The 24,003-nt window shown below is 35.5% G+C and overlaps 3 protein-coding genes and 2 non-coding genes across 6 annotated transcripts in view; 4 read left to right on the forward strand and 1 right to left on the reverse strand.

Annotated features, from left to right (window-relative positions):
* Positions 1-1,263: 1,263 nt before the first annotated feature.
* LOC133338865 (large ribosomal subunit protein P2) lies at positions 1,264-2,100 on the forward strand. The gene is made up of 2 exons (XM_061546985.1): positions 1,264-1,405; positions 1,661-2,100. Exon 2 carries the CDS (start codon positions 1,662-1,664, stop codon positions 2,001-2,003), a length of 342 nt encoding a protein of 113 aa, XP_061402969.1. The 5' UTR covers positions 1,264-1,405; position 1,661; the 3' UTR covers positions 2,004-2,100.
* Positions 2,101-2,224: 124 nt separating this feature from the next.
* On the forward strand, positions 2,225-2,303 carry LOC133320925 (small nucleolar RNA Me28S-Am982). The gene has a single exon (XR_009753993.1). It is a non-coding gene; the product is annotated as a small nucleolar RNA Me28S-Am982 (small nucleolar RNA).
* Positions 2,304-3,325: 1,022 nt separating this feature from the next.
* Positions 3,326-3,401, forward strand: LOC133320927 (small nucleolar RNA Me28S-Am982). The gene has a single exon (XR_009753994.1). It is a non-coding gene; the product is annotated as a small nucleolar RNA Me28S-Am982 (small nucleolar RNA).
* Positions 3,402-5,588: 2,187 nt separating this feature from the next.
* Positions 5,589-13,291, reverse strand: LOC133338866 (phosphatidylinositol 4-kinase alpha). Of its 2 annotated transcripts, XM_061546987.1 has the most exons (11): positions 13,174-13,291; positions 12,746-12,959; positions 11,653-12,663; positions 11,454-11,513; positions 10,458-10,950; positions 9,423-10,394; positions 8,555-9,357; positions 6,612-8,479; positions 6,366-6,554; positions 6,056-6,302; positions 5,589-5,974 (listed from the first exon to the last, which is right to left on the reverse strand). In XM_061546987.1, exons 1-11 carry the CDS (start codon positions 13,267-13,269, stop codon positions 5,589-5,591), a joined length of 6,339 nt encoding a protein of 2,112 aa, XP_061402971.1. In that variant the 5' UTR covers positions 13,270-13,291. The 2 variants fall into 2 exon arrangements, with proteins under 2 accessions (XP_061402971.1, XP_061402972.1); XM_061546988.1 differs by lacking the exon at positions 11,454-11,513.
* Positions 13,292-17,242: 3,951 nt separating this feature from the next.
* The window catches only part of LOC133338928 (serine-rich adhesin for platelets), a 48,955-nt gene continuing 42,194 nt past the window's right edge, over positions 17,243-24,003 (forward strand). Inside the window, exon 1 of the mRNA XM_061547057.1 lies at positions 17,243-17,687. Within this exon, the coding sequence (XP_061403041.1) occupies positions 17,243-17,687 (445 nt within the window). The remainder of the gene's footprint in view (positions 17,688-24,003) is intronic.

Below are 24,003 nucleotides of genomic sequence, written 5' to 3' on the forward strand. Positions count from 1 at the left end.
TCTTTTCTATCTCTTTGCTTTTGACAATTCAACTGACAGCTGTGTAGCAAGAACTGCCACCAACTTCGCTCGAATTAGTACAAATGAGGGAGAAAGAAGAAATGCCCGATAAAGAAGCAATTCAAAGTGGAAAGATGAAAATTTGCGAATGATGTGTGATGGACACCGTTTAAAAAGCGAATTGTTGAGAAAGAGACATGGAAGGAATGCCGATAAGGGATGCCGCAAGTCGACAAACCCTAAATAAAAAGCGTCCCTCGTGCCACTTGTCAAAATACAATTAGTGGGTGTGTTCGTCTACTTGTTCACTAAAAATTACTCGGTATCTTCTTTTAAGCAATATTTATATTTTTCGTTCAAGGAAAATAATTTTTAAAAGTAATTTAGTATTTTATGTAATATTTATATGCCTCTGTTCATTTCACAATTATACAGGGAGCAAAATATCTCCAGGTAAATGAAGTAGCTTGTTAGATATAAAAGGTGCTGTTTTCACATGGACTTATTTTCGACATAAAACTAAAAACGCAAGAAATCAATGTTTTATGATTTCGTTTCAAAAACGATGTAGGGAAGACCAATAAATGTTTGATGAGTTCATAACAGAGTAATTTCTTCCAGATAAATGCTGTAATAAATGATTTTAAATTCAATTAGATTTGAATTTACTTTGACATATTAGTTAAAATAATACACGAACCTATAAAAACTATGTATTTTGATTTATACTAGGAAAATATTGCAATCGGTCGGTAAATATTGTTATTATTTTAAAGATTTATGACATCTAGTAACAAACACTTTTAGAAAATATATAGTAAACAAACACACCTACTGTTACATAAATAAAAAATCATTTCTGCCACAGCTATAAATTTGGCAGATAATCTAAGTAAAACAGCTCTTTTCATACTAATTCCCTCATAATGATACTTGATAAAATTGGTGTTAATTGTTTATTAAAATTCATAAATTAAAATTCATCTGTAAAAAAAATGATTTTAGAATATATATTTTTTGTATATTTTTCAAAACATTACACACACTGTCACACATTTTGTATATGACTTTGGCATAACAAGCCACAATATGAAAATATTTTAATTTTTAAGTAGCTATGGCCTACCTTGAATAATTGTACCATGGTTGTTATTAGTTCTCAGTAAATGTCATGTGATTAACAATAATATACGCCATACGCCGACACATAGTTGCTTTTTTGAATAACTGACTGAAGTCGGCTGCAGTTGTTGCAAATTACTGTTCAATGGCATGTGTCAAAAACCGGAACCAACATGCAAATGTCAACTAGCTGAGTGATTTCTTTTCGTTCTAAATTTTTTAAACGAAAGTTGTGTTTTTTCTTGTGCTGTACACGTTTCGTGTCAATAACAAAGGCTTAAAAGTATGTAAATAATGTGAAATAAATGGAAAAGACAAAACAAATGCAACTGAAATAAAATAAAATGAAATTCTTTGAGAATTTCATGCAAGATGTTTGTGATAAAATAAGATAATAAAAAATGTGGAGAATACTCAGATATTGCGCCTTAATAATATTTCAGTTTTGTAATTTTCATTTCCATGATTTTTGTATAATTTTGTTGTTTTGGAAATGATATTAATTTGTGTTTTTATTCTCTAAATTTTTTTCGAATAGAATGCGTTACGTGGCTGCATACATGTTGGCTGTTCTCGGCGGTTTGGAAAACCCCAAAAATGCTGATATCGAAAAGATCCTCAGCTCTGTTGGTATTGAAGCTGACAGTGAACGCTTGACCAAGGTTGTCAGCGAATTGAATGGCAAATCCGTAGAACAATTGATCGCCGCCGGTCGCGAGAAATTGTCCTCCATGCCTGTTGGTGGTGGTGTTGCCGCTGCTGCTGCTCCAGCTGCTGGTGCCGCTGAAGCAGGTGGCAAGAAGGAAGAGGCCAAGAAAGAAGAAAAGAAGGAGGAATCCGAATCTGAAGATGACGATATGGGCTTTGCTCTTTTCGATTAAATTCGTTGTACTAGTAGCCAACCACAACTTGAACCATATGACAACAAAAACAACATCAACTGCATCTATGGTCATTAGCGTGCAAAAACTTGTCGAGGTATGTATTCTACTATGGGAAAATATGTAAACAAATAGACAAATTGATGGCTTAATTTGGAGTCTGATAATAAGTGGGGTAGGGGGAGGCCGCATGAGTTGTATACAATTCTATATATAGGTAGTAACAATGATGAACAAAACTTCACACCATCTTTCGACTGTACTATCGTTGATGTTATATAAGTTTCACTGATATCTATTTTTTGTTTATATATTTTATTGGGAGAATTTGTAAAACGTAAAAATAAAATGTTTTTGATTTCATTTTCTAATTAATTTTTTCGTTTCTTTTTATTACAGCTTTTTTAACCAACAAACAAATGTTTCCTCGGTCGATGTCCCCCCACAGCCTTCATTAAACAGCCGGTTTAAAAACAAATCAACAAATTAGACTTTCTTTTTATAATACCAAAAAAATTATAAAAAGAATTTCCTCTATTTTATCCAAAACACTTGACTTTTAAACCAGTACAAAAGATTGAGGTTTTTATTTCTATGAAATAAAAAGAAAATGTAACAAGTTTTTACACGTTAAAGAAAAAAAAAACAAAGTTTTTATTTATTTTTTTCTTTCAAAAACAAATTTAAGGCTTCTCGCCCACTCACTATGCAAAAGTAATACTCGAAAGTAATGTAATAAAAAATATTTTGGATCACTATGATGATTTACTATCACAAATAGCATTCTATTGAATGTATGTGTGTGGTATAGTGAGTGTGGGGCACAATATCCAAACTCAGGGTTTTTCAGGGGGCTAGGTATTTTGCTTCTAGGTATCAACTACTGGAATTCTAATTGGAAAATACATAGATTTGGAATATGCTGCTATAGATGTCGCTGGAAAGGGAGCTGTATTTCTTTTCAAAAAAGGTAAGATAATCCTTTTAATTGAATTATTTTTTTGCGGTTTATTACTCAAATATTGTTTAAATAATTGAATTTATTTAATAAATGTTGAGTTTTAAACCTTGCTGTTGCTCTTGTGATGATCAATTTACCATTACCATCTTTCGACTGAAAATCTGTGATGTTATTTTTTTAACTGACAAAAAAAAAAATTACACCCAGTTTTCAGTTCCATTTGTTTATGGATTTATGTTAATTTCTTTTTTTTTATTATTGATTTTGCAGAAAGTTTCGGGATTTTTTTGGGGAATAAATACCTACATTTCCACGCTTCTAAATGGTATGTTGTTAAAACATTATTACTTATTTAACATTTTTTTCATGATGATCACATTATCCAATACCATCTTTCGACTGATCATTTTGATGTTCATTCTTAACTGATTACAAAAATACATCTTATTTAAAATATTTTTTGGTTCCAATTTTCTAAATTTTCTTCTCTTCTTTTACAGATTGATTGATATTTGCTTTTGGGATCTTTTGGCATCTGTGATATGTGCAAACTGTCAATTGAATCGTTGTGATTTGAAAAATCTGTCAACTATAATCAAGCAAATAATTCGATTTTACAAAACATCAAGAGCAATATGGGACGAAGCTGATAAGAATGATGGTTACGGCTTACACCAGGAAACAGGACTAAGTACAACGGATCATTTTTTTATTCTATAGATTTCATTCAATTTTTTTTTATTAAAGAAGTAAAATTAAAAAAAAAAAAACAACAACAACAATATTATGTTTTTATTTTGGGAGACTGTATTATCTGGGGAAATGTTTTCCTCTTTCTGGGGTGATTATTTGGATGTACTGGAAGCATTCGACGAGTACTGCCGATCACGTTAAGCGACATTGGAAAGACCTTCCACAAGTATAGACTCCTCAATGATTATAAGATTATTCCGTTCAACTGATCCCACTTTTGATAGAGCTTTGGGTTTGAAATCCGGCATTCCGATAGGCAGTGAAAGAAATATGCTATCTCCCTGTGAGGACTGTTCATGCGGTGGTGAATTCCTGTTTTCTTCTAGTATTGGCGATGATATGAAATTATAATCTTGCATTGGTTGTGGATTAACGTTTTGATTTTCAACACTCATTTTGATTAGTTAATTTTTCCTGGATGAAATTTAGCCATGCGAAAATGTAATACCGTAACATATGCCGTTATTATAGTAGGGAGCTAATACTCTGGCATTACTTTAGGTATAATCTTCACTATGAAATTTAAACGCAATTTTAATTAGGGGGACCCTTTCATAAATCGTATAGTCCTGATTTAGATTGGGCATTACTTTAGGTATAATCTTCACTATGAAATTTAAACGCAATTTTAATTAGGGGGACCCTTTCATAAATCGTATAGTCCTGATTTAGATTGGGCCAGTTTACTTTCGACAATTGTTATCATTCTCTTTAGAACTTGGTTTCGAAAATATTTATTTTTTATTGGTTGCAAATAGTTTTTTTTCACATTTAAATAAATATAAAATGTCAACAAATACGAAATAAACAAAACGAATTGCCAGAAAATTGCCGGTACGAGCAATTTGTTTCCATTTCTATTCACCTTGCCCCTCTCTCCGACAAACAAGGACTTGCCGCAAGTAAACTCGCCTAATCTAAATTGGGACATAGTTTGGGTCATGTTTAATGCCCTATGACAATAATATATAATAATATAATATGAGACTCTAAATTCCCATTGGAACCAATATATTTCTCATTACATACTTCCCCTGGTTAAGAAGAATGCTCGGTGTTAATTGTCCATAGAAAAATCCTAAAAGGCCGTCCAAACGTTTGTATTTAAAACGAGATTCTGACAAAGTCATGTTCAATATTAAAGAATTAATTTTATATATTATGACTTACCACCAAATCAGAGTAAATATTAAAATAAATAATCAACTTTGTTTAACACGATAAGTTCAAGAGTAGATTTATTTAAAATTCTTCGTTTTGTTTCAAATGTCATAATAAGAAACATATAACAAAAAGGAATTTAAATAAATAGAGACACAATAGATTTAACAAAAATTAGTGTATTAGGATTTTATAGAATAAAGTAAGTAGAATAGGATTCAAGAATTAAATACACAAAGCCATGTAAAAAATGAAAAAACAAATAGGGTACAAAATAGAACTTAATTATAAATAGACAAAATAAACAAAAACAATAAATTATTGAATGTATTCAATTTTGGTTGTATAATGCTAATATTTAATTTAGGCATTCAATTAAAAAATAGCAAGTCCATAACAAAATTCAATCAATAAAAATTGACTCATTTCTCAAATTCAAATGCTTTTACTTTCACATTGAATGCATCAAATAAATAGTTGATATTTAGTATTACACCATACTAAAAAATAAAGAATAACAATAATAACTATTACTACCATAATAATAACTATATATGTATGTATGTAGGTATATTTCATAAAATTTCAATTTCAAGCACCACCGCATATATTGCCAAAATATAAACGACACATTATTAGGAATATAAATTCTAAAAACCAGTATACAGTGATATCTATGCTAAGGTATTGGGTGCTCTTTTCGTTTTCGTTTAATAGGGAATCTGGTTTTGATAATACTGGATCATATCGTAGGTTCGTGTTCGGAAGTTCTGATAAGAATTGCGTATAACTGCCAACATATGGGCAGCTGCCTCTTTATTATTTTTGGTTGATACAAATCGTTGCTTCAGCAGATTAATTGTTTGACCTCTAAAGCAGGGTAAACCAGTGTCCAACATTAACGATACCAAAGAAACAATGGCGTCCTGATAAGGACGCACAGCCAAAAAGGCCTGTACACACAACTCACAGAACCATTTGAAAGCCGGCGCTTCCATTTTACCACCCATTATCATAACCATTTCATCGGTCAACTTCATATCGGGCTCGAAGCCAATATTGCCTCCAGGCGATGACTCAAACATAAAGCCAAAATCTATTTTTCAAAATAAAAACCAAATAGATCGGAGATCAGATTAAATGTTGAAACATCATCCACACACACAAAAAGACCTACCAATGTGTATAATATGACCATCTTTGTCAATCATAATATTGCCATTGTGACGATCCTTGATCTGCAGTAGATAACCAATCAGGGAATAGGCCGCCATGGATTTGACAAAGTTTGCTCGGGCAGCCTGGAATTCTTTGGAACTTTCATCGCCATACTGATGCAAGAAGTATTCGTAAAGGCCAGAATCGGTTTGGCGACCCAGTTGGTCACGAGATTTGGCATTTGGCACACATTCTATGACCCCGCACTGGATAGATGAAAATATATGGTTATCTCTATAACTCTCAAACTCTTCCCCACACAAACTTACCCCTGGTGCTGTGGCCACAACACGATATGGAAATAGGAAGAGATCCAAACCGACTTGCTGGAATATATTCTTGAAAATCGTAATAACCTGTAGGGCCAACATGTCCTGACGCACATCATCGCCCACCTTGAAAATGGCCGCCTGCCACGACTCAACACCAAGTGTCATTTTGGCATCCTCTTGAGAATTCTGAAAACAAACAACCATTATTTACTTGAAATGGAAGTGGACGTTTATGCAACATACTGGATTATTTGACACCTCCATGGCGCGTGTTTCCAATTCCGTTATACCACAACGATATACCCGGAATCTTGCCAAATACGGAGCCTTGGCTGCACTTTGCATTGGAGTACCACTATTATAATCAATGTCCAAGACCATTGCCTCCGGATTCGAAGGCAAATAACAGCCGGATTGAACTTTGATACGACTCAAGGCCGCCAGACAAGCATTTTTACGTTCCGGTCCCTTGGGATATGCCCGTATCTCTCCCGACACTGCTGTAATCTTACCAAAGAAATCGAATTCACGTTCGTAGAATCGCTTGGCTGATCCCGAAAATGAGGCAATAATATTCTGACTCAACGACTCCAGTGCCTCGTACAGATAGGGATCTTTGTGTTGTTGATCTTCGTCCATGTACATATTGGTTTGCATATTCCATATAAGCTGGTGGGCCACAATCTGTGATCGCTTGGATATGAATTTTATCAATTCGGTGACATAGCCCATGGTGTCGTGCCTTAGGGCCTGCACCAATTGTGGAATGTAGGGTAAAACTGATTCGGCCGGATAGGAGTTCAGTGTCTTGACTGCATATTGGGCGGTTAACGGATGTGATGGATACTGGCGGGAGAAGTAGGACAATGCCTGAATGGGATTAACCGGTGACCACACCAGAATATACATTAAATCGGGACTTTCATGCAGAAGATTCTTGGTGGTGGCCAAATATTTGAGGGCCTCCGGAATATCACACACAGCAATTGGATCCAAACACACCAATCGTGTAACTTCCTCTTCAATCGATTCGGCATTTTTGATACGCGAAGGTAGAAAAACGGCCAATGCTGGATTATATGACCAAGCCAAACGGGCAAAATCTCTCCAAACATTTACCTTGTATGGACGATTGCGCCATTCGGTTATTTGCTCTTCACCCGGTATGGCCAAATCGGGCAGACTGTTGGGGTTGTACCAGGTTATAAGGAATTCAATTTCAACCGCCATCAATTCCAATATCAGATTACGTTTCTTCATGTAGTCCTTGTCGTACGAGTCCTTTGGGTAGGGTAAACGCTTGGAGCGATTTGAACGCTTCGATAGGGTGGACGTCGAATGCGGTATAGAGTTATACCATCCACCAGTGCCAGCAATGGACGAAGATCTTCCTGCCTCACCAGTACTAATGAGAGAAGCGGTTTCGGGATTTTTCGTAACGCTTAACATTTGATTGGGCGTGGTGGCGGGAATGTCATAGTCGCCCACCTCCGATGTAACCAAATGTTTCTTCTCACTGCGCATTGTCTGCCAAAACTTCAACAGTATCAATATGTCTTCCAACAGCTGTTCCTTGCTTTGATTGGGACACGTGGGAGGACCACAGAAATAATCCAAAGCATTGCTGTAGATACGTTCTCTTAGGATATTCCTAGCCAGGGATTTGGGTACGGTGTTGCCTTGGAGCAAAGACAAACCACACTGCAACAGTTTGAAGCGGCAACCCACTGTGGACACTTGACGATTCTGTTTGCTGTTCTTGTTAATGGGAAGACAACGGTGCAACAACAAGCAGAACATTTCCACCTTATCGCGATTGCAATACTTGGCGGTATCAACCATTTCGGAAAGCAATTGCAGCCATATTAGATGAGGAGTGACTAGAATTGGTTTGGAGACCAGTTTGCAACCCTCGTAGGCAGCCAATGGACTGGTGATTTCCACTTCCTCAGAGAACAAGCCGATTTTCTTTTCGAAGGTTGTCTGCCAAGCGGAGACCATTTCCTGAATGAAGCACAGCTCCAAGTCTTGGCGGGCCGTCAACACCCATTGCCAACATTCGACGGCAGTCTCCATTGCAGATTCGGTGAATAATTCAACTTGCGAGGTGGCTGAAACAAAAAACGAAGATGTGTTTCAATTGTGAATTCATGGGACCACCTCCACCCACTTCCACTCCCACTTACCCACAGCATGCAGCAACTTCCGATTTATATCCGAGCATATTATTAAATAGGCTGTAGCTCGCCACAAAGCTCCGCGATGCCTAGCATCACTTTTCTCCCTACAAGCCTCCCAGACATCGTTGACCAAACGATCAGCCAATCCGGCCTTTTCTTCGTCACTTAAAACCGATAGCAATCCGGATATCTCACCGGCATATTTACTGCGCAAACACAAGACCGAAACAAAACGTGGTGTATCGGACTTTACACAGGCAGGACGTTTGCTGTTCGATGGCAATGCGTTCGGATGATAGCTATTCGTACTGACCACGGAATCAAAGGCCAAGGCCAAACCACTGTGATGGGACAAAACCTGTGTGGGAATTTGATTGGGATATTCTTGCAAATGGGATTTGGTGGAACGCGGTGCCCATTTCATGGCCTCGTTGACAATGCCCTGACACCGATCGGCAAAATCTTTAAGACGCCCTTCACGGGCTGGCAATGAATCCATCAATTGCAGGGTGTACGGTGTTGAAACTACTCTCAGTGTAGGGGTTTCCTCATTCGGGTCAAGGGTTAGGGAAAAGGCCAACAATTGTAGAATATCCAACATGCACCACAGCACCCGACGATTCCACAACAAATGTGGGAATTTATCCACCAATTGCGATAGGTACTGATCCGCCACAACTTGGATTTGCTTGTGGATGTGATTGAAATAGACCAGCAATAATGTCGCCTGGGATTCCAGTACCTTTTCACGTATCTCGTCACGAGTGAACAGAACATTGCGGAACTTCTCGAATACTTGATCAGCAATACTACAAAATACCAAATTTAATTACGTCCAGTTGGTTGCTATTAGACATTACGCACGCATACATACCACTTGACACACTGCCATATTCCCGACTTGTCCTTTTGCAAGGCCGGATCACAGAGATACGTCAAAATCGGCTCCAAACTAGGCTCCTCGGCATTCTCAACACGCAACGTTTCCAGCCAATAAACACTCAACAAAAATGTGCACTGGGCAAAGGAGAGCTTGTTTATGGCTGCCGTTACCTCTGCTGTAGGATGCTCCAACAACAATACTATATCACTTCGCAGTTCGTTCAGATTGCTCGTTTCGCTCTTAATGGCCGAAGTGTAGTTTAGCTCACGCATATCCGACTTGTGGGTCGTCTGTGATATCAACAGGGGAGACTTTGCGGCAATTTGTTGAACTCCCATATACCACTCGGGTGACCAGAGACGAGCATTTGTGAAACCCATGACCACACAATAGACCCAAAAATCTTTGAATAGTTTGTGTAAACGCAAACGAGGATTTTTTATGGGCGGCAGGCGTTTGAGTAGCACAGCGATTACCGGTATTAACATACCCAAATGGCCAGCACTCGAACGGGATTTTGCTGCCCCAGGCGTATTGTCATAGGAACGCTCTCCCTCAAGGCCGATTTGCACAAAGAGTTCAAGCAATTTGCCCAGCAATTCTAATTTCTCGTCGTCCCCTTGAATATTGGCGGCAATATTGCCCAGAGCATTGACCACAGCATCGGAAACGCTAAAGAACTGTTTGCGGTGTTCGGGATCCGAGGTGTAAGCCAGGGAGGCGGATTGCACGGCGACGCGTGAGAACATTTTCATGATTTCATCGAAAACATGCGGCTCACACTGCGAAATAATCATGCAGCCCAACTGATCGACAATTAGGGCATTCTGTTCGGAGGGTACTTTGCAGAAGCGCTGAATAAAGAACTGCAAAATATTCTGGGTAGTTTTGGAGGTGTCCTTCAAGGCGACAGCCACGTGGCCTAACATAACAATTATGTTTAGGCTAACCAATGTGGATTCCCTGAAACGAAGGATATGTTTTTAAAATCCAACCGGATGTACTTAAATTCACAACAACACTTACGATTCATGCTTTTCGGCTGTGAACAGACGATTGGATACATTTGCCACCAAAGCTGGTACACAGAATTGGTCCACCGGTTGGGCAGCCCTTAAGGCAATACTCAAATTTTCAATGGCTGCATCCCGTAATGCCTCGAACGCTGCTTGTCCTGTACGTAAGGGGGCATATTTTTGTCCTTCTCCAAATATATCTACTGTAGATCGGGACTCACTGTTTTGTACAACAATTTTGAACGGGGTCACATCTTTCTCTTTCTTCTGCAAGGCCAGCAGTTGTTGAGAATGGGCGTGTAGTTTAGCCAATATTTGGCTGGGGTCAACAAGGAAGTCCCTCAAATACGATATCGATGTATTGGCAATATTGGGAAACTTTTGAGCCAATTTGCCCAAACCTTCCAAGCAGACCATCAGCAGTGGCATGTGGTCCATAACGATCTTATGTGACAATACCGAATTGAGTTTCTGCGACAGACGACCACATAGCTTATCGGCCTCTGTAATATACAAATTGTTAAACGAGTTAGTAGACGATCTTAAAATTTGAATTTGCCACACCACAAAGTGACCAAAGGTTTCATGAAGAAGGTAGAGAACATAAAGCACAGCATTCCTGGATATTAAGTATCATTTTGTGTTTCGTTTCGTATTTTGCGATACATGTTATGATTCGAGTCCGTTTTGATGAGGATTTAGTTTGGAAGTCAATTAGTGGCAAAACAAACGACCATGCCCCTAAACAAATGCAAACTCAATGGATTTACACATGAAATGAAGAGGATGTTTACAGGGTTATGTTGGTGGTGTTTCTCCTTAGAAATGAACAGGAGGAGCCAAGAGGGGTTATGCATGAAAACATTTGTACAAAACGTAAAAAAACACTTTCTCAGACATCCGAAAATAGAAGATAAATAAATTTTGATAACAAAACAGATATTTAAAAATGAAAAGAAAGAAAATAAACTTGACTTTGGGTTTTAAACAAAACGGAAACTTAAACCTTTTTGCATTAAATAATGTAAAGCATACTGCAATGAAGGTACATTGTACTCCTCATCAACTGTAAATTGAAAGAAAAACAAATTAGGAAATCATAATTAAATCCGCTTAGAACATTGTGGTCTTCTTCTTATTTTTTGCTAATTGGGATCGAAACGCTTTTCTGGCGAAGGGGGGCTCATTGTCAACAGCCAACTTACCCGTTTCATCACGTATAGCCCACACAAGTAAATCCACACAGGCGGCATTGGCCATAACATTCACCTTGTACTTATTCACCACGGGTATACCATTCTCTTCCCTCTTCTCTCGCTCCTGGTCCTGTTGCTTGTTTTGCAACTCTGTCTGGCCATTTAAGAATAGGCGCTTTACGAACTCCTGGACATCCTTAGTGAATGGGGCTGGCAGATCGATTTGATGTTGCAATATCTCCCTTAGCAAGGTCACCAGTACTAAATTCAACGTCTCCGAAAAACTCTTATAACAATAGCCTTTGATTTGATGTAAAGCAAAGATATCGCTTGCTTGCTCGTCTAAATGTTCCAATGTTTCCTTTGTCAGTAGCTTCTTGGCCACGGCAAATATGGTCTGTAAATGTTGTATGGGAAATGGTGGCATTGTCAGAGTCTTCTGATGCTTGGTAGGCGTTTCGGTTACACGCATATTGGGAAATTGATTGAAGCTGGAACCATAGCGTGTAAAGAAGTGGGTACGTGGGTCGTAGGGCACGGAGAAATAGGTGTGTAACTGAGGCTTTTGTTTATTCATGTGTGTTGCCATGGACATGTGTCTCATTTTAATTTCATACGATTCCTGGCTCAAGCTTCCTGACATGGAGCGTGGTATTATGGGACGAAAATGGGCAAACTGTAGACGTTCATTCGAGCTGTGACTACCGCCATCTCTAGGATTGGGTTTAACAACAGGCATTTGTTCACGTGGATAAATGCGGCACAACAACGGTGGGTCGTGTGAAGCATAACGACCCATTGAGCGGGCCAAACCAAACAGCAATGGCACCGTGGCTTTGCATAATATAATTGGGGGCGGTGCCGAACTGCTCTCTTTGCTGGATTTGATAATATTGGCCAAAGCACTTAATGTCTCCACTTGATTCACAATAATCTCTTCCCGTAGATCTGGACATTTTGAGGCGATGTCGGACAGCAATGTATTGAGACAAAAGCTAAACTTTTCTGCTGATGGTATGCCTGTAAAAATAAAGAGTACGGTATTACTCACAGTAACGGTTGTGCAAAACCCCCCGTGGGTAATGACTCATATTTCACTTACGGTCTGTTTTGCTCCATTTTCCATCGTCAACCCAAACAGCCTTGGGCAAACATTTGGCCAATCTCAGAAGGTACGGCACAATCCGATCTTCGTGTTGGCAACCACTCTCCAGGAAATACAAACCCAAAGCAATGACGGCATCTTGGGCACGGGAATCCAAACAGAAAACACCTGCAGCATTTTCTTGGGGGCAATAACGAAACAATGACTGCACCTAAAATACCCCGTAAAAAAGGTCATGGTATTATGTTTCATTTCTAATCCAACAAAGAACTGAGAAAACTAAAACTAGTTACGATAACTATGAAGTCAAGGTCAAATTCCAGCACACACACGAAAAGTCAATATTTTGGTTGGGTAGCTGGCTAGCTGTCCGTCTGTCTGATTGGTTCGTTCGTTGGTGATGATGATGAAACCGTTTAACAAACCTTTGGCCATGGAGTTGGTTTAATTTGGGCCAATATTCGTGCTAAACTCTGCACGGTTTTTTGGTACGAGAACTTGTCTGCCATTGTAGCAGACATTTTGCTAATTTATTTGTATCCAAAACAGATTTTTTCCTTTTTTCCGTTCGCACTGGCAAAAGAAGATTTGACGTTGGGGATGGTAAGCTAACGATGATAACAAATATCATAATCGATAGTTATGAAGGCAAAAAATTACTGAAAACAAATCTAAACAATCGATAAATAAAAACCATTTATCGGGGAGTTTATCAATGATCTGTTCCCGTACTACAATAATCTACTATTTTTTTAATATTTTTGTTATTGTTGTAAAAATGTTTTATTAAAAAAGTATGAATGTGTGAACTACACTCATATATAATTCCTGTAATCGTTGCATGAATTGCTGCTAGCGTATAAATGCTGTCTTTGATGAATGTTGTGTTCATCGTGTGAATCCTCCCTATATTTACTGACTCTCTCCCCATGTCTCTTTCTCAACAATAACAATAGAGTATAGCCAGTGTTCCATTACACCTCATTCGTAAATGTTAGTCGTTAGTTCCTTCTTTATCGGGCATTTTTCTTCCTCCAGTCATTCAGATACAGAGTGTGTTGTTTGTGTGCAGTGTGCCGACGAAGTTCTCGCTTGAATTTAAAAAAATAAACCAACAATTACTGGAAATTTTGAATAAAATTATTAATAATATGGAATTATAAACAATGTAGTGATAAAAGAAGAGATGATGTGACAATTGTTAAGATAATTTACGCAAAGCTATGTCGGAAAATTCAAACAAAAAGTCAATTTGAAGTTTGTGTCTGTATCCCATAAATCTGATAAATATTCAAGCCGAAACATAAAAACTGTATCTATTCGATTAGAAATGCAGCGGTTTTACATCTAAAAAACACAAAATGTGCAAACATATTTGTTTAAAAAATAGAAATGAAATGAAATTGGTTTAAAAAATTAGATGCCGCCCAAATAAGAAAAAATAGACGCCAACCCAAAGAGACGACAACAAACAATCAAACCACCCCCATTCACACGCTAAACCAACTCCATCCCCCCTTTGAACCATTCCATCGTTCATCGTTTAACTAGCAAGTATGTATTTTGTATATATGTATGTTTGTTTCTCTAAGCTTGTATCTTTGTGCTGCTGTCTTGTCTGTCGGCCTGTTTGTCAGTCTGATTGTCTGTGCTTCTGTTTCGCGCTACTGCGCTGCTTTCTTTGGTTTTAATGCAAGTGGTTCTTCCTTTATGTATGTTTTCTTATAGTTGTTGTCGGCATTTTTTGTTTATATTTTTGGTTTGCTCTTTATTAATATTATTATTTTATTATTAATATTATTAATTGTATGCTAAATCAAAGTAAGAATATTCATCAATCGATGTGGTTTATATAGCCATGGGGTATTTAAAATAAATTGAAATCTTATCAGTTTGGTGAGGATGTTATCTTTTACAAAAAAAAAAAAATAATAATAAAATAAAAAAATAAATATAATACTAGCAAGGGCCTATAAACAAAAAACGAGATAAAATTATTTTATTTATAAACAAAAATATATATATTTATATACCTACTATAAATGCAGTGGTCAGATTTGTAAAGAAAGCGGGAATATATACCTATCAAAGGAAAGGAAAATATTTGAAGAATATGAGGACAGGAAATGACCATGTTATGACTAAAATAGTCGTGTGAACTACGATTGCTGTAATCCAAAATATCCTTGTAGGTAAATTAAAAAATAAGTAATTCAGTAGTTACCATGATCCAATTAACAGGTCGTGTAAGAAGCGAATATTATCGGTCATTTTGGTAAAATTTTTTGTTCACGTTTTCACACGATTAAGTCAAATTTTGACAGTTCAGGTGAAATCAAGTCGCCTCACGACCTGTTAATTGAACCATGGTAGTTACAATTGAAATAATTTAAACGTTTGTACAGTTCAACTTTATTTGCTAGTCCCCTTTTTGCCATATGTAGACTTAATGGATGATAAAGATTAGGAATATAGTCAAAATCAAGACACATTAAGGTTTATAACGTTTCACATTTTTTGTTATTGTTTTGTTGTTGTAAAGAAAAGTCCTTATTTTGATGGCGGGCATAATAACTCCTCACTGGAACATCGGAATCCAACGGTGTTAGAAAGAGTACATGTCTAGCACTCGTATGAACTCGCCTATTTTTGACCACAAATGAATTTAAAAAATAAGGAGAATCTTCTTCTGAAGACTATAATTCCAAAAATCTATTCGTTAGTATATAATATAGATTTGTTTGATTTTTTGCCTTTGTCCTGCTTAGATTAACCCCAGCATATAATATGTAGGAATTTTTAGTTGTGTAGGGATACCGTTCTCAATATAATAAAAAAAGAGTTTATGAGAAAAGGATATGACTCCAAGAAATCAAAATAAAAAAATTTTGTATTATAAATAATATGTCCATAGTTTTGGTGTTATCCTTAATGAATCCATTTGAATTAACTGTTTTGACCAGGATATTGATCATATCGAATCCCAAAATTTTGCACGTTTATAAATTCAATAATTTTCTAATCCAAAGAGATCAAAATATTGTCCTGCAATCTTTGAAGTGAATTTTCCAACATAGCTTAGAAATATAGTTTTTGAAATGTATTTATGTATCATTGTATCTTGTGCTCTATAATCACAAACAATTTCATATTTGAATTTTACGAAATATAATTTCCTTCCACAATATATTTCAAAATTCTTCCTTGTGCTCAAAAGATTTGAAAGCTCACATGAAATTTACAAAAGTCAAGGAGAAGCATCAAAAAGAGATGCTTTTACATAAAAACCAAAGAAAATTACATGAAACAAACAAGCGAACACACTCACATCATACGATTGGAACCTTTGCCAACAGCGGAAAAGGAAACACTGCACAGGATCTAATTTAGTTCGTTCTTTTTTGCTTGTTTTGTTGTATTTTATATTCCTTTAATTTCTTATTCATGTTGTAAGGAAGCAGGCGACAACAAGCTCGTATTGCTCTGTGCTGTGCTGCTGCCTGCATACTCTGGGCACTTTTGTAATGTTATTTGCAGAAAATCAATAATCAAAATAGTATTAGGGAAAGAGAGAGCGAGGGAGTAATGCTACAGATACGAATACGATGCCAGGCTGCTTTGCGAGCCAATGTAAATAGACACAAACTGGAAAACTAGTAAATCCAATTAGGGAAGAAAAAAAGTGACGACGACACACAAATTGAGCTGCAAAAACGAAAAACACTCACAGCAAAAAAAAAAAAAAAAAAGTAGCAGCTACAAAATTTAAACTTTTGAACCTTTCTCCCAACAATAACAACAACAGCATAAACTCTCAACCCAAACATTATTTGCCACTGAAAAACTGAAAACCAACTAGGAAAAATAAAAGGAAAAATTGTTGGCCCCACCACACGAGAAAAGCACACATTTCGCATGAATGGAAAACCAACAATCTAGTGGCAGACAGACCAAGGCAACTCACAAAAACAACAAGAAATAACTTGCAGCAATCTTATGGTGGTATTTTTTTCCAGTCTTTTGTTGGCTTTTCAGTTGCTTCTCCCAACCACCAACCAACCAACAACCATCGTTTGTCGTTGGTGGCAGAGCGGGCACGACGACTACGACGATAACAACCGGGCCATCAGCCGTATGTTGAATTAAACAGCAGTGTCAGTGCGCGTTTAGCATTCGACAACGAAAGAAGTGAGAGAAGTTATATTTTGGGGGTTCCATATAAAGCACTCACTCAGGGCGTGTGTGTGATTGTTTGTTTGCTGTGTGACATACAATTGAATGTTGAATGCAAATCCGAAAGGAAAAGAAAAATAAGGAATGAAATAAAATTATTCCAGAAAAATAATAAAATCAATCAATCTATAATTTAAAAAAAAAAGTACACACATACATACATACTGAAATATTAAAAAGTGTTATCAGAAAAAAAACAATAAAAAACGTTATTTGCTTGAAAACAAACGTAAACAAGCATCATAATAATTCTGCCAAATCATGGCAGCCGTACCCTTAACACTGGACATATTACAAACGCCACCCAGCCGGTCTCCTTTAATGTCACCACAAATCGTGACAATGTCTGAAACATCTACAACAAATGAACGGCCATCTGTGTTGGCATTGGCAAATGGGTCATCATCATCACCGCAGCATTCCAAAGTGTCGCCGACCTGCAACACACCAAACCATGGTGGCAACATTTCACCTGCCATTGGCAGTTTGACGCCCTCATTTCTACCCGAGATGCCGCAATGGAAACGTGACCTTATCCAAAGACGCAAACAAAATGTACAACGTACCATAAGTGCATCATCGCCACAATCTCCAGCAGCAGCATCAATGGTCGCTGGGGCTGCTGGTGGCTTAAGAAACTCGACATCTTCATCATCGGTGCGTTCATTTGCCGGCAGCAACAGCAATATTGACCAACTTGCATCAGGTAAGTGAGTGGCAGCCAGCCTCTCTCCCCCCCAACTACCACCACAACCTGCACAAAACCAAATGCATGCCACAATAACACCAACCGAACCTAATGGCCCTGCTCTAAACATGGCAACTTAAAACCTATGATGATGATGATAGACATCCATCAGCTGTATCATATGTGTGCGTTCATTTTTTAATACCACCACCACAAAAACAACTATGGACTTTATTATAGCACTTACTAACAGTTCGTTCGTCCGTTCATTCATTCATTGGACACACATTTCGCTAAGTTCAATTCATTTTTTCCTTCTGTTTGTTAAATAATCTCCAATGTGAGCTAATGCTAAGGAGGAGGGGCTGTAGCAAAAAACATTTACGGGCTTTCTTGATGTTGTTGTTTTTCTCTCTTTCTATATTTTGGAATGTTGAATGTTTTTTTGTTATGTGCAAGAAATTCGAAATAAATTTTGAACTTTGTTGCCACAAACAAAATGCAATCAAATAGCCATTTAGTTACACAGTGGGTTTGGGATGTAGAGAGAGGGATGGAAATCATGTCCATAGAGGGAGGGAAATCAGGTCCATATTGGATCGATGGACACGATTTGTGCTTTGAAATTAATTCTTATATATTTCATAAACACTATTAAATTTAAAACTGTCAATGTTATGAGATGTCAAAGTTATGAGATATACTAAATAATGTGGTTAAAATTATCGGGATTCGACTTTATACTATTTAGAAAGGGAAAAAGATTGATGAGTCGGGGCTTTACTCATCAATCTTCCTTAGCCAATTAAACTGTTTCAAATCTTTTTATTTTGTTTCTTTATTTTGAGAAGAAAACAATTTCATTGCAATAAATTTTTAAATACCCTCGAAGTCAAAATATCTCTTTAAGATAACATTTTACGTTCAAGTGATAACAGAAAAAAACTGTCAATATTTCCAAAACCCAAAAATATTCGTATTCAACCATAAATTTTTCAATTATAAGTCACGATGTTGGTGTTTTTTTTCATTTATCTTGATGTATAGTTTTGAAACTCTTGCTGATACCATTGCAGAATCTGAAAGCAAACTAATTTAGAGTAATTTATTCTTTGCTTCTTCTTTTTTTTGGTTTTGCTGTGTGTGTGAAACAGGAAATCAGTTTTGATGGATTTTCCCGCCCCCTCAAAAGAAGAACACGATCTGTGCAATTAAAAATGATACAGAAATGTTGACGAGGCGGTATTCTTTTTTATTTTTGATATACATATTTCAAATCGATTTTAAAATGTACGTGCTATTTTGGACAATCTGTGGAAACTATGAGGGTGTTTGTTGTGTATTTGGTAATGAGATATATTTTCTTCATGTGTTATCATGTGACAATTGCATATAACATGAAATTAAATTCGTTTTTTGAGACTCATTCTGATATTTAAATATTAAATAAAAAAATATTTTGTTTATTTAATTTATTTTTCTAATAGTACGTTTACATTGTACCGGATTTCGTTAACCCAGTGGGTTTCAATTGTCAATTTCTTTACACATATGTCAAATAAATAATCATAAAGTAGGTTAACCCGTTCTAATGTACATGCCGTTTAAGATCCTACATCAAAAAATCCTTTTCTATTCAATATTGTTCACATAATTTTTATTAAAAATTAGGGACAAACCTAAACCGACAAATTTAATTTTAAAGGACAAATGGGATTAAATCTTTCATTTTTGTATAGAAATAAAAATATATATAAAAAATCATCAAGGAGAGAAGGAAGGGCATGGTTCATGGATAAAAAATTGAATCAAAAATCCATTCTTATATTTGTTATTACCTTTTCTCCCAAAATTTTCAACATATTGATCCTACTGTCTTCTGAAGTTGTGCATACAACTTGCAAATGGGAATTTATGGCAAATTCAATTAGCGAGGATCTGCAAAAAAAAGGCAATTGACCAACGTTTTGTTGTTGTTGTTATTTTCATTTTCAATATATAATTTTTTTTTTCAATTATTATTTCATGGTCTATGTCTTTGTCAGTTGCTCAATAAACTTTTAATTTTTTTGCTTTGCTTCTGCTGCAACAACATTGGATAGTTGTTTACATTTTTCTTTCACTTATTTTTTTTTGGAATATGATTGTTAGCCTGTAATTTTTTTCTATGTTTCATGTGGTTGTTGGTGGAAAGCTTTTTTTGTGCAATTAAATATAATTATAAGTTTATACCCATAAATGAATGAATGAAACTTAAATCCTGTTACGATGTTTTGTTATGAATTTTGTAGTAGTAAAAGTTGTTGTTGTTGCTATTTGTATTTTCTTTCACTTGTTGTGATGAAGAAAAAATACCGGTTATTTTGTTGCTGTTGTTAATAAATCATCAATTTTCAATGGCAAATATTTTTGGTTAAACTTCCTTGAAAGGCCAACTCTCCGACTACGATGGAGTGAATGGGCAAATAGCTTGGCAAAAAAAAAACAAATATTTGAAACTGTCAATTTGCAATTTGAATAATTGGGCGACAATATGTTTTCTCTGATAAAGGAAATGATCAGTATCTCTTCAGCCGGGAAATAACAGGCTGAATGGCCAAGGAGTTTGACAATAAAAAACAAATATTTTAACCTGTCAACTTGCAATTTTAATAATCGATATCATAATGGAAAATTTGTTATCGTAGTAGTAGTCGATTATTGAAGTATGGGAACAGACTACAAGAGAATGTTTTTCTCTGTTTTTTACTTCCGGCAATTGTCAGTTTGTTGGCGAGAAAGGTGAGGGGCTGCAATTATAATTGCCTAATTTATATCAGGACGTAGGACATGATTTATGCCCTGAAATTTTGTCATATAGTTAAACACTATTAAATTTAGGACTTATGTGTCAAAGTTTTAAGACATACTAAATAATGGGGTTAAAATTATCGAGAGTCGATTTTATACTATTTAGAAAGGGAAAAATTATACAAAAATATGAATTTTACTAGACAGAAATATAAGTACTACATATATTTTAGGCCGTATAGGAATTTCAGGCCTTGCTCATACATATGCTGAACATATTTCCGAGAACTTTGGCTTTTTGACCTACAATTAGACTAGGTTTTTAGAAATTGGACACTAAACTTAAATAGAAACAGACTGCACATTTTAAGGCGAGGGGCGTCATTAGAGCCCTCAACTGGTCTACTGTGATTGGGCTTTGCACACCAATATTGAATATTTGGAAATTCAGAAGCTGACTTAATGGTGTAATGAAAATACAGTAAACTGGGGATTGTAGTTTTCGTGGATATGCAGAATTTATTCTGATGTTACAGAAAAAAAGACATTGACTTTTTGAAAAAATCCTAAAAATGTAAACAAATGACTGTCTACGAACATTTTTGAGTTTTTCGGCAATAATTTTTTTTTCTGTAATTTTGTTGTGAAAGGTAGTGGACTTTACGCAACATATGTTTTAATGACAGTTTAGAAATATGTTCGGCGAGAATACAATCATGTTTTGATAACAAACAATAATAAACGTTAGTGACGTCTAAGATAATAACACCTCCAAAAATATATATAAAACTGCTCTCTATATTTATTGTACTATTAATAACTTTGTGATGTCTACAATTAACGAAATTTCGTTAACATACTTTAATAAAAAAAACCTGTGAAATATTAATTAGTATATTTTCACATGTTCCTTGATGATGACTATTGCCAATGCGCCCCCCTCCCTCACACATTTCTTCTACGCGATCTCCTTTTAACTACCGGTACAACAGGTGTTTTTTTTTTCGTTTCGTTTTCTTTTTTCTTCTTTTTAATTTTGATAACAAAATGAACTCTCAAAAATTTTTGGGAGTACAAAAGATAAGTGGGAGAGGAGGTAACTGGAACAGACTGCGGCTTCCAATCAAACACTCAAAAATGCAATCACAACAAAAACAACAAAAAATGTTTTCAAAACGAAAATTAATTTGTTGGTTTGCGATAAGAAAAGAACATGTCGATTTTGATGTTTATTTATCAGAAAAAAAACGACAAATTCTTGTTACCTACCTATCTACCTCATAAAATAAACACCGAAAAACAATAGAACTGAGAGCAGTGGGTAAACAAATGGCGACAACTATTAATTTTTCGCTGTGATAAAGTCCAATATGTTAGAAAATATTTTCGAAAAACAAAAAGAAAGTAATTGAAGTCGGAAATTTGTATTTGCATTGGAAAATGACTAACATAAATAATAAATAAGTCGCATAGAGAGCCATAGGGACTTAAAATAATAATTTTCAGGACCTTATATGTATACAGATTTTTTTGGCCATAGAAAACCCATAAACAAAATCTTTTAGGTACTAATATCCTTTTAAATAAACTAAAAAAAACTTCCAAAGGTTTGTCAAACTGTAGAATGCCTTCAAAGGAGCCCATACACATATGAACTATTATAAGCTTTTATTGGACCTTAAGAAGATCTATTATTAATATATTACACCTTTAAAATTTTTGTCAATATATGCAGAAAATATTCGAGCCACAAAAAACCTATATAAAAGTTTGTCATCATTGAAAGGCCTACATTGAAGAACATCTAGCTATGAAAGATCAATGATAGACCTATAGACGCCTTCAGCTTATAGAAGACCTACAGAAAGTTTTTAGATGACTTATAGAGGAGTAATTTGGATATTTTCTAAACACAGAATCAAATGAATGTCTTCTGTCTGTAATAGATTTTCTGGCGATTCTGAAGACTTATTTATTCTATTAAGGGAACCCCACCCATTCTCGATTTTAATTTTTCAAGATTTTCAATGGGCTGGTAAATCAATACCAATGTTTGTTAAGGTTTGTAACTTTGCACATATATTATTGAAGATTTAAAAGAGAAGAAAAATAATTTACAAAAATTTTTTGTTATTGTTTTTTTGTAATTAAAGAAAAGTCCTTATTTTTGATGGCGGGCATGATAACTCCTCACTGAAACATCGGAATCCGAAAATTCCAATGGTGTGAGAAAGAGTACATGTCTGGCTCTCGTATGAACTAGGATTATAGACTTCGCTCTAAAATTAACAAAATGGCTGACTTTTAAAAAAATATTTTTGGAAAATCGCGGATTTTTGACCAAAAACCAAGTTAAAAAATAAGGAAGATCTTCACCGATTGGCTTTATCCTAGTTCATACGATAGCTATACACTCACAGAGAAACGTGTAAAAATGTGGAATCGATTGGGTTATTAGTTTTTGAGTTATCGTGCCCGCCATTCGTAAAAGAGAAAAACGCGTTTAAAGTTTGAGAAGCCCTTTAGCCGTCACTTGATGCTGACACAATAAATCGGCTATATCTTCAAAAGTTCTTGAGATTTTCACTTGAAATTTTGTAGAGACATTCTTGAATTAGTGTAGAAAATATTCGAGCCATAAAAAACCTATATAAAAGGTTGTCATCATTGAAAGGCCTACATTGAAGAACATCTAGCTATGAAAGATCAATGATAGACCTATAGACGCCTTCAGCTTATAGAAGACCTACAGAATGTTTTTAGAAGAATCGAATTAAATCAAAAAAATTTTGACCCCGAGTATGGGGGTTCCCCTTAAAGGATTTAGTTATTCTTTAAAGTAACATACTGAATATTTTTTAGGTTTTTCCTATAAATAAAGTACACAATTTTGTCTTCTTTTGCCAAATTTTTATATCAACATATTTTACTAAACTCCTTTCCCCTGTCCCCTCTCCTCTTTCCCTTTCATGCTCAATTTCTTCCAGTTGGTAGTTTAACAAATATTTTCACTAAACAAAAAAATTGCCACCACCGCCGTCTGTGATGATGACTTTGAATTAAAATATTAAAAAAAAAAAATAAATACAAAACGTTCTGCTTTCTTGCATTTGATTTTCACATCATATAATTTAAATTTCCATGTTTACAGAATGACGGAAAAGCATAACACAACAACAGCAACAAAAACCTAGAAAACATTTAATAACTGACGGAAGAAAAAAATAAGATGGATTTAAATTGTTGTTGTTATTTTTTTGCTTTAGCAGAATATTATGGTTGATGGCCCAATTTCTTTTGCACCTAAAGCTGTATTTTTTTAATGAAAATGAAAAAAACCATTTGCAAATAATTTTCAGTAAATTTTTTTAAAGTTTTTTACTTTTTTTCCTTTTCGTAAATATAAGCAGAAAAAATCTTAATTATTTCTTTGTTTTAACGTTAAAAGTGTTTAAAGTTAATTATTTTTTCACTTGTTGCTACTTTTTTTGTAATTATTATTGACAATTGTGGGCTGATAAGGAATAATGTGTTGGAAGAAAAA

Source organism: Musca vetustissima, unplaced genomic scaffold, assembly GCF_032173495.1.
Source record: "Musca vetustissima isolate MV318-11 ecotype Yass unplaced genomic scaffold, APGP_CSIRO_Mvet_v1 utg704, whole genome shotgun sequence".
Lineage (NCBI taxonomy): Eukaryota > Metazoa > Arthropoda > Insecta > Diptera > Muscidae > Musca > Musca vetustissima.

Excerpts from the sequence above, each read along its gene's own strand:
- LOC133338866 (XM_061546987.1), bottom strand. The coding sequence starts at position 13,269 with ATGTCTGCTACAATGGCAGACAAGTTCTCGTACCAAAAAACCGTGCAG. Across the intron at positions 10,951-11,453 it reads ACATTATTTAATGCAAAAAG|AGGCCGATAAGCTATGTGGT; the intron begins GTTTAAGTTTCC and ends TGTATATTACAG. Across the intron at positions 10,395-10,457 it reads ACAGCCGAAAAGCATGAATC|GGAATCCACATTGGTTAGCC; the intron begins GTAAGTGTTGTT and ends CCTTCGTTTCAG.
- LOC133338865 (XM_061546985.1), top strand. The coding sequence starts at position 1,662 with ATGCGTTACGTGGCTGCATACATGTTGGCTGTTCTCGGCGGTTTGGAA.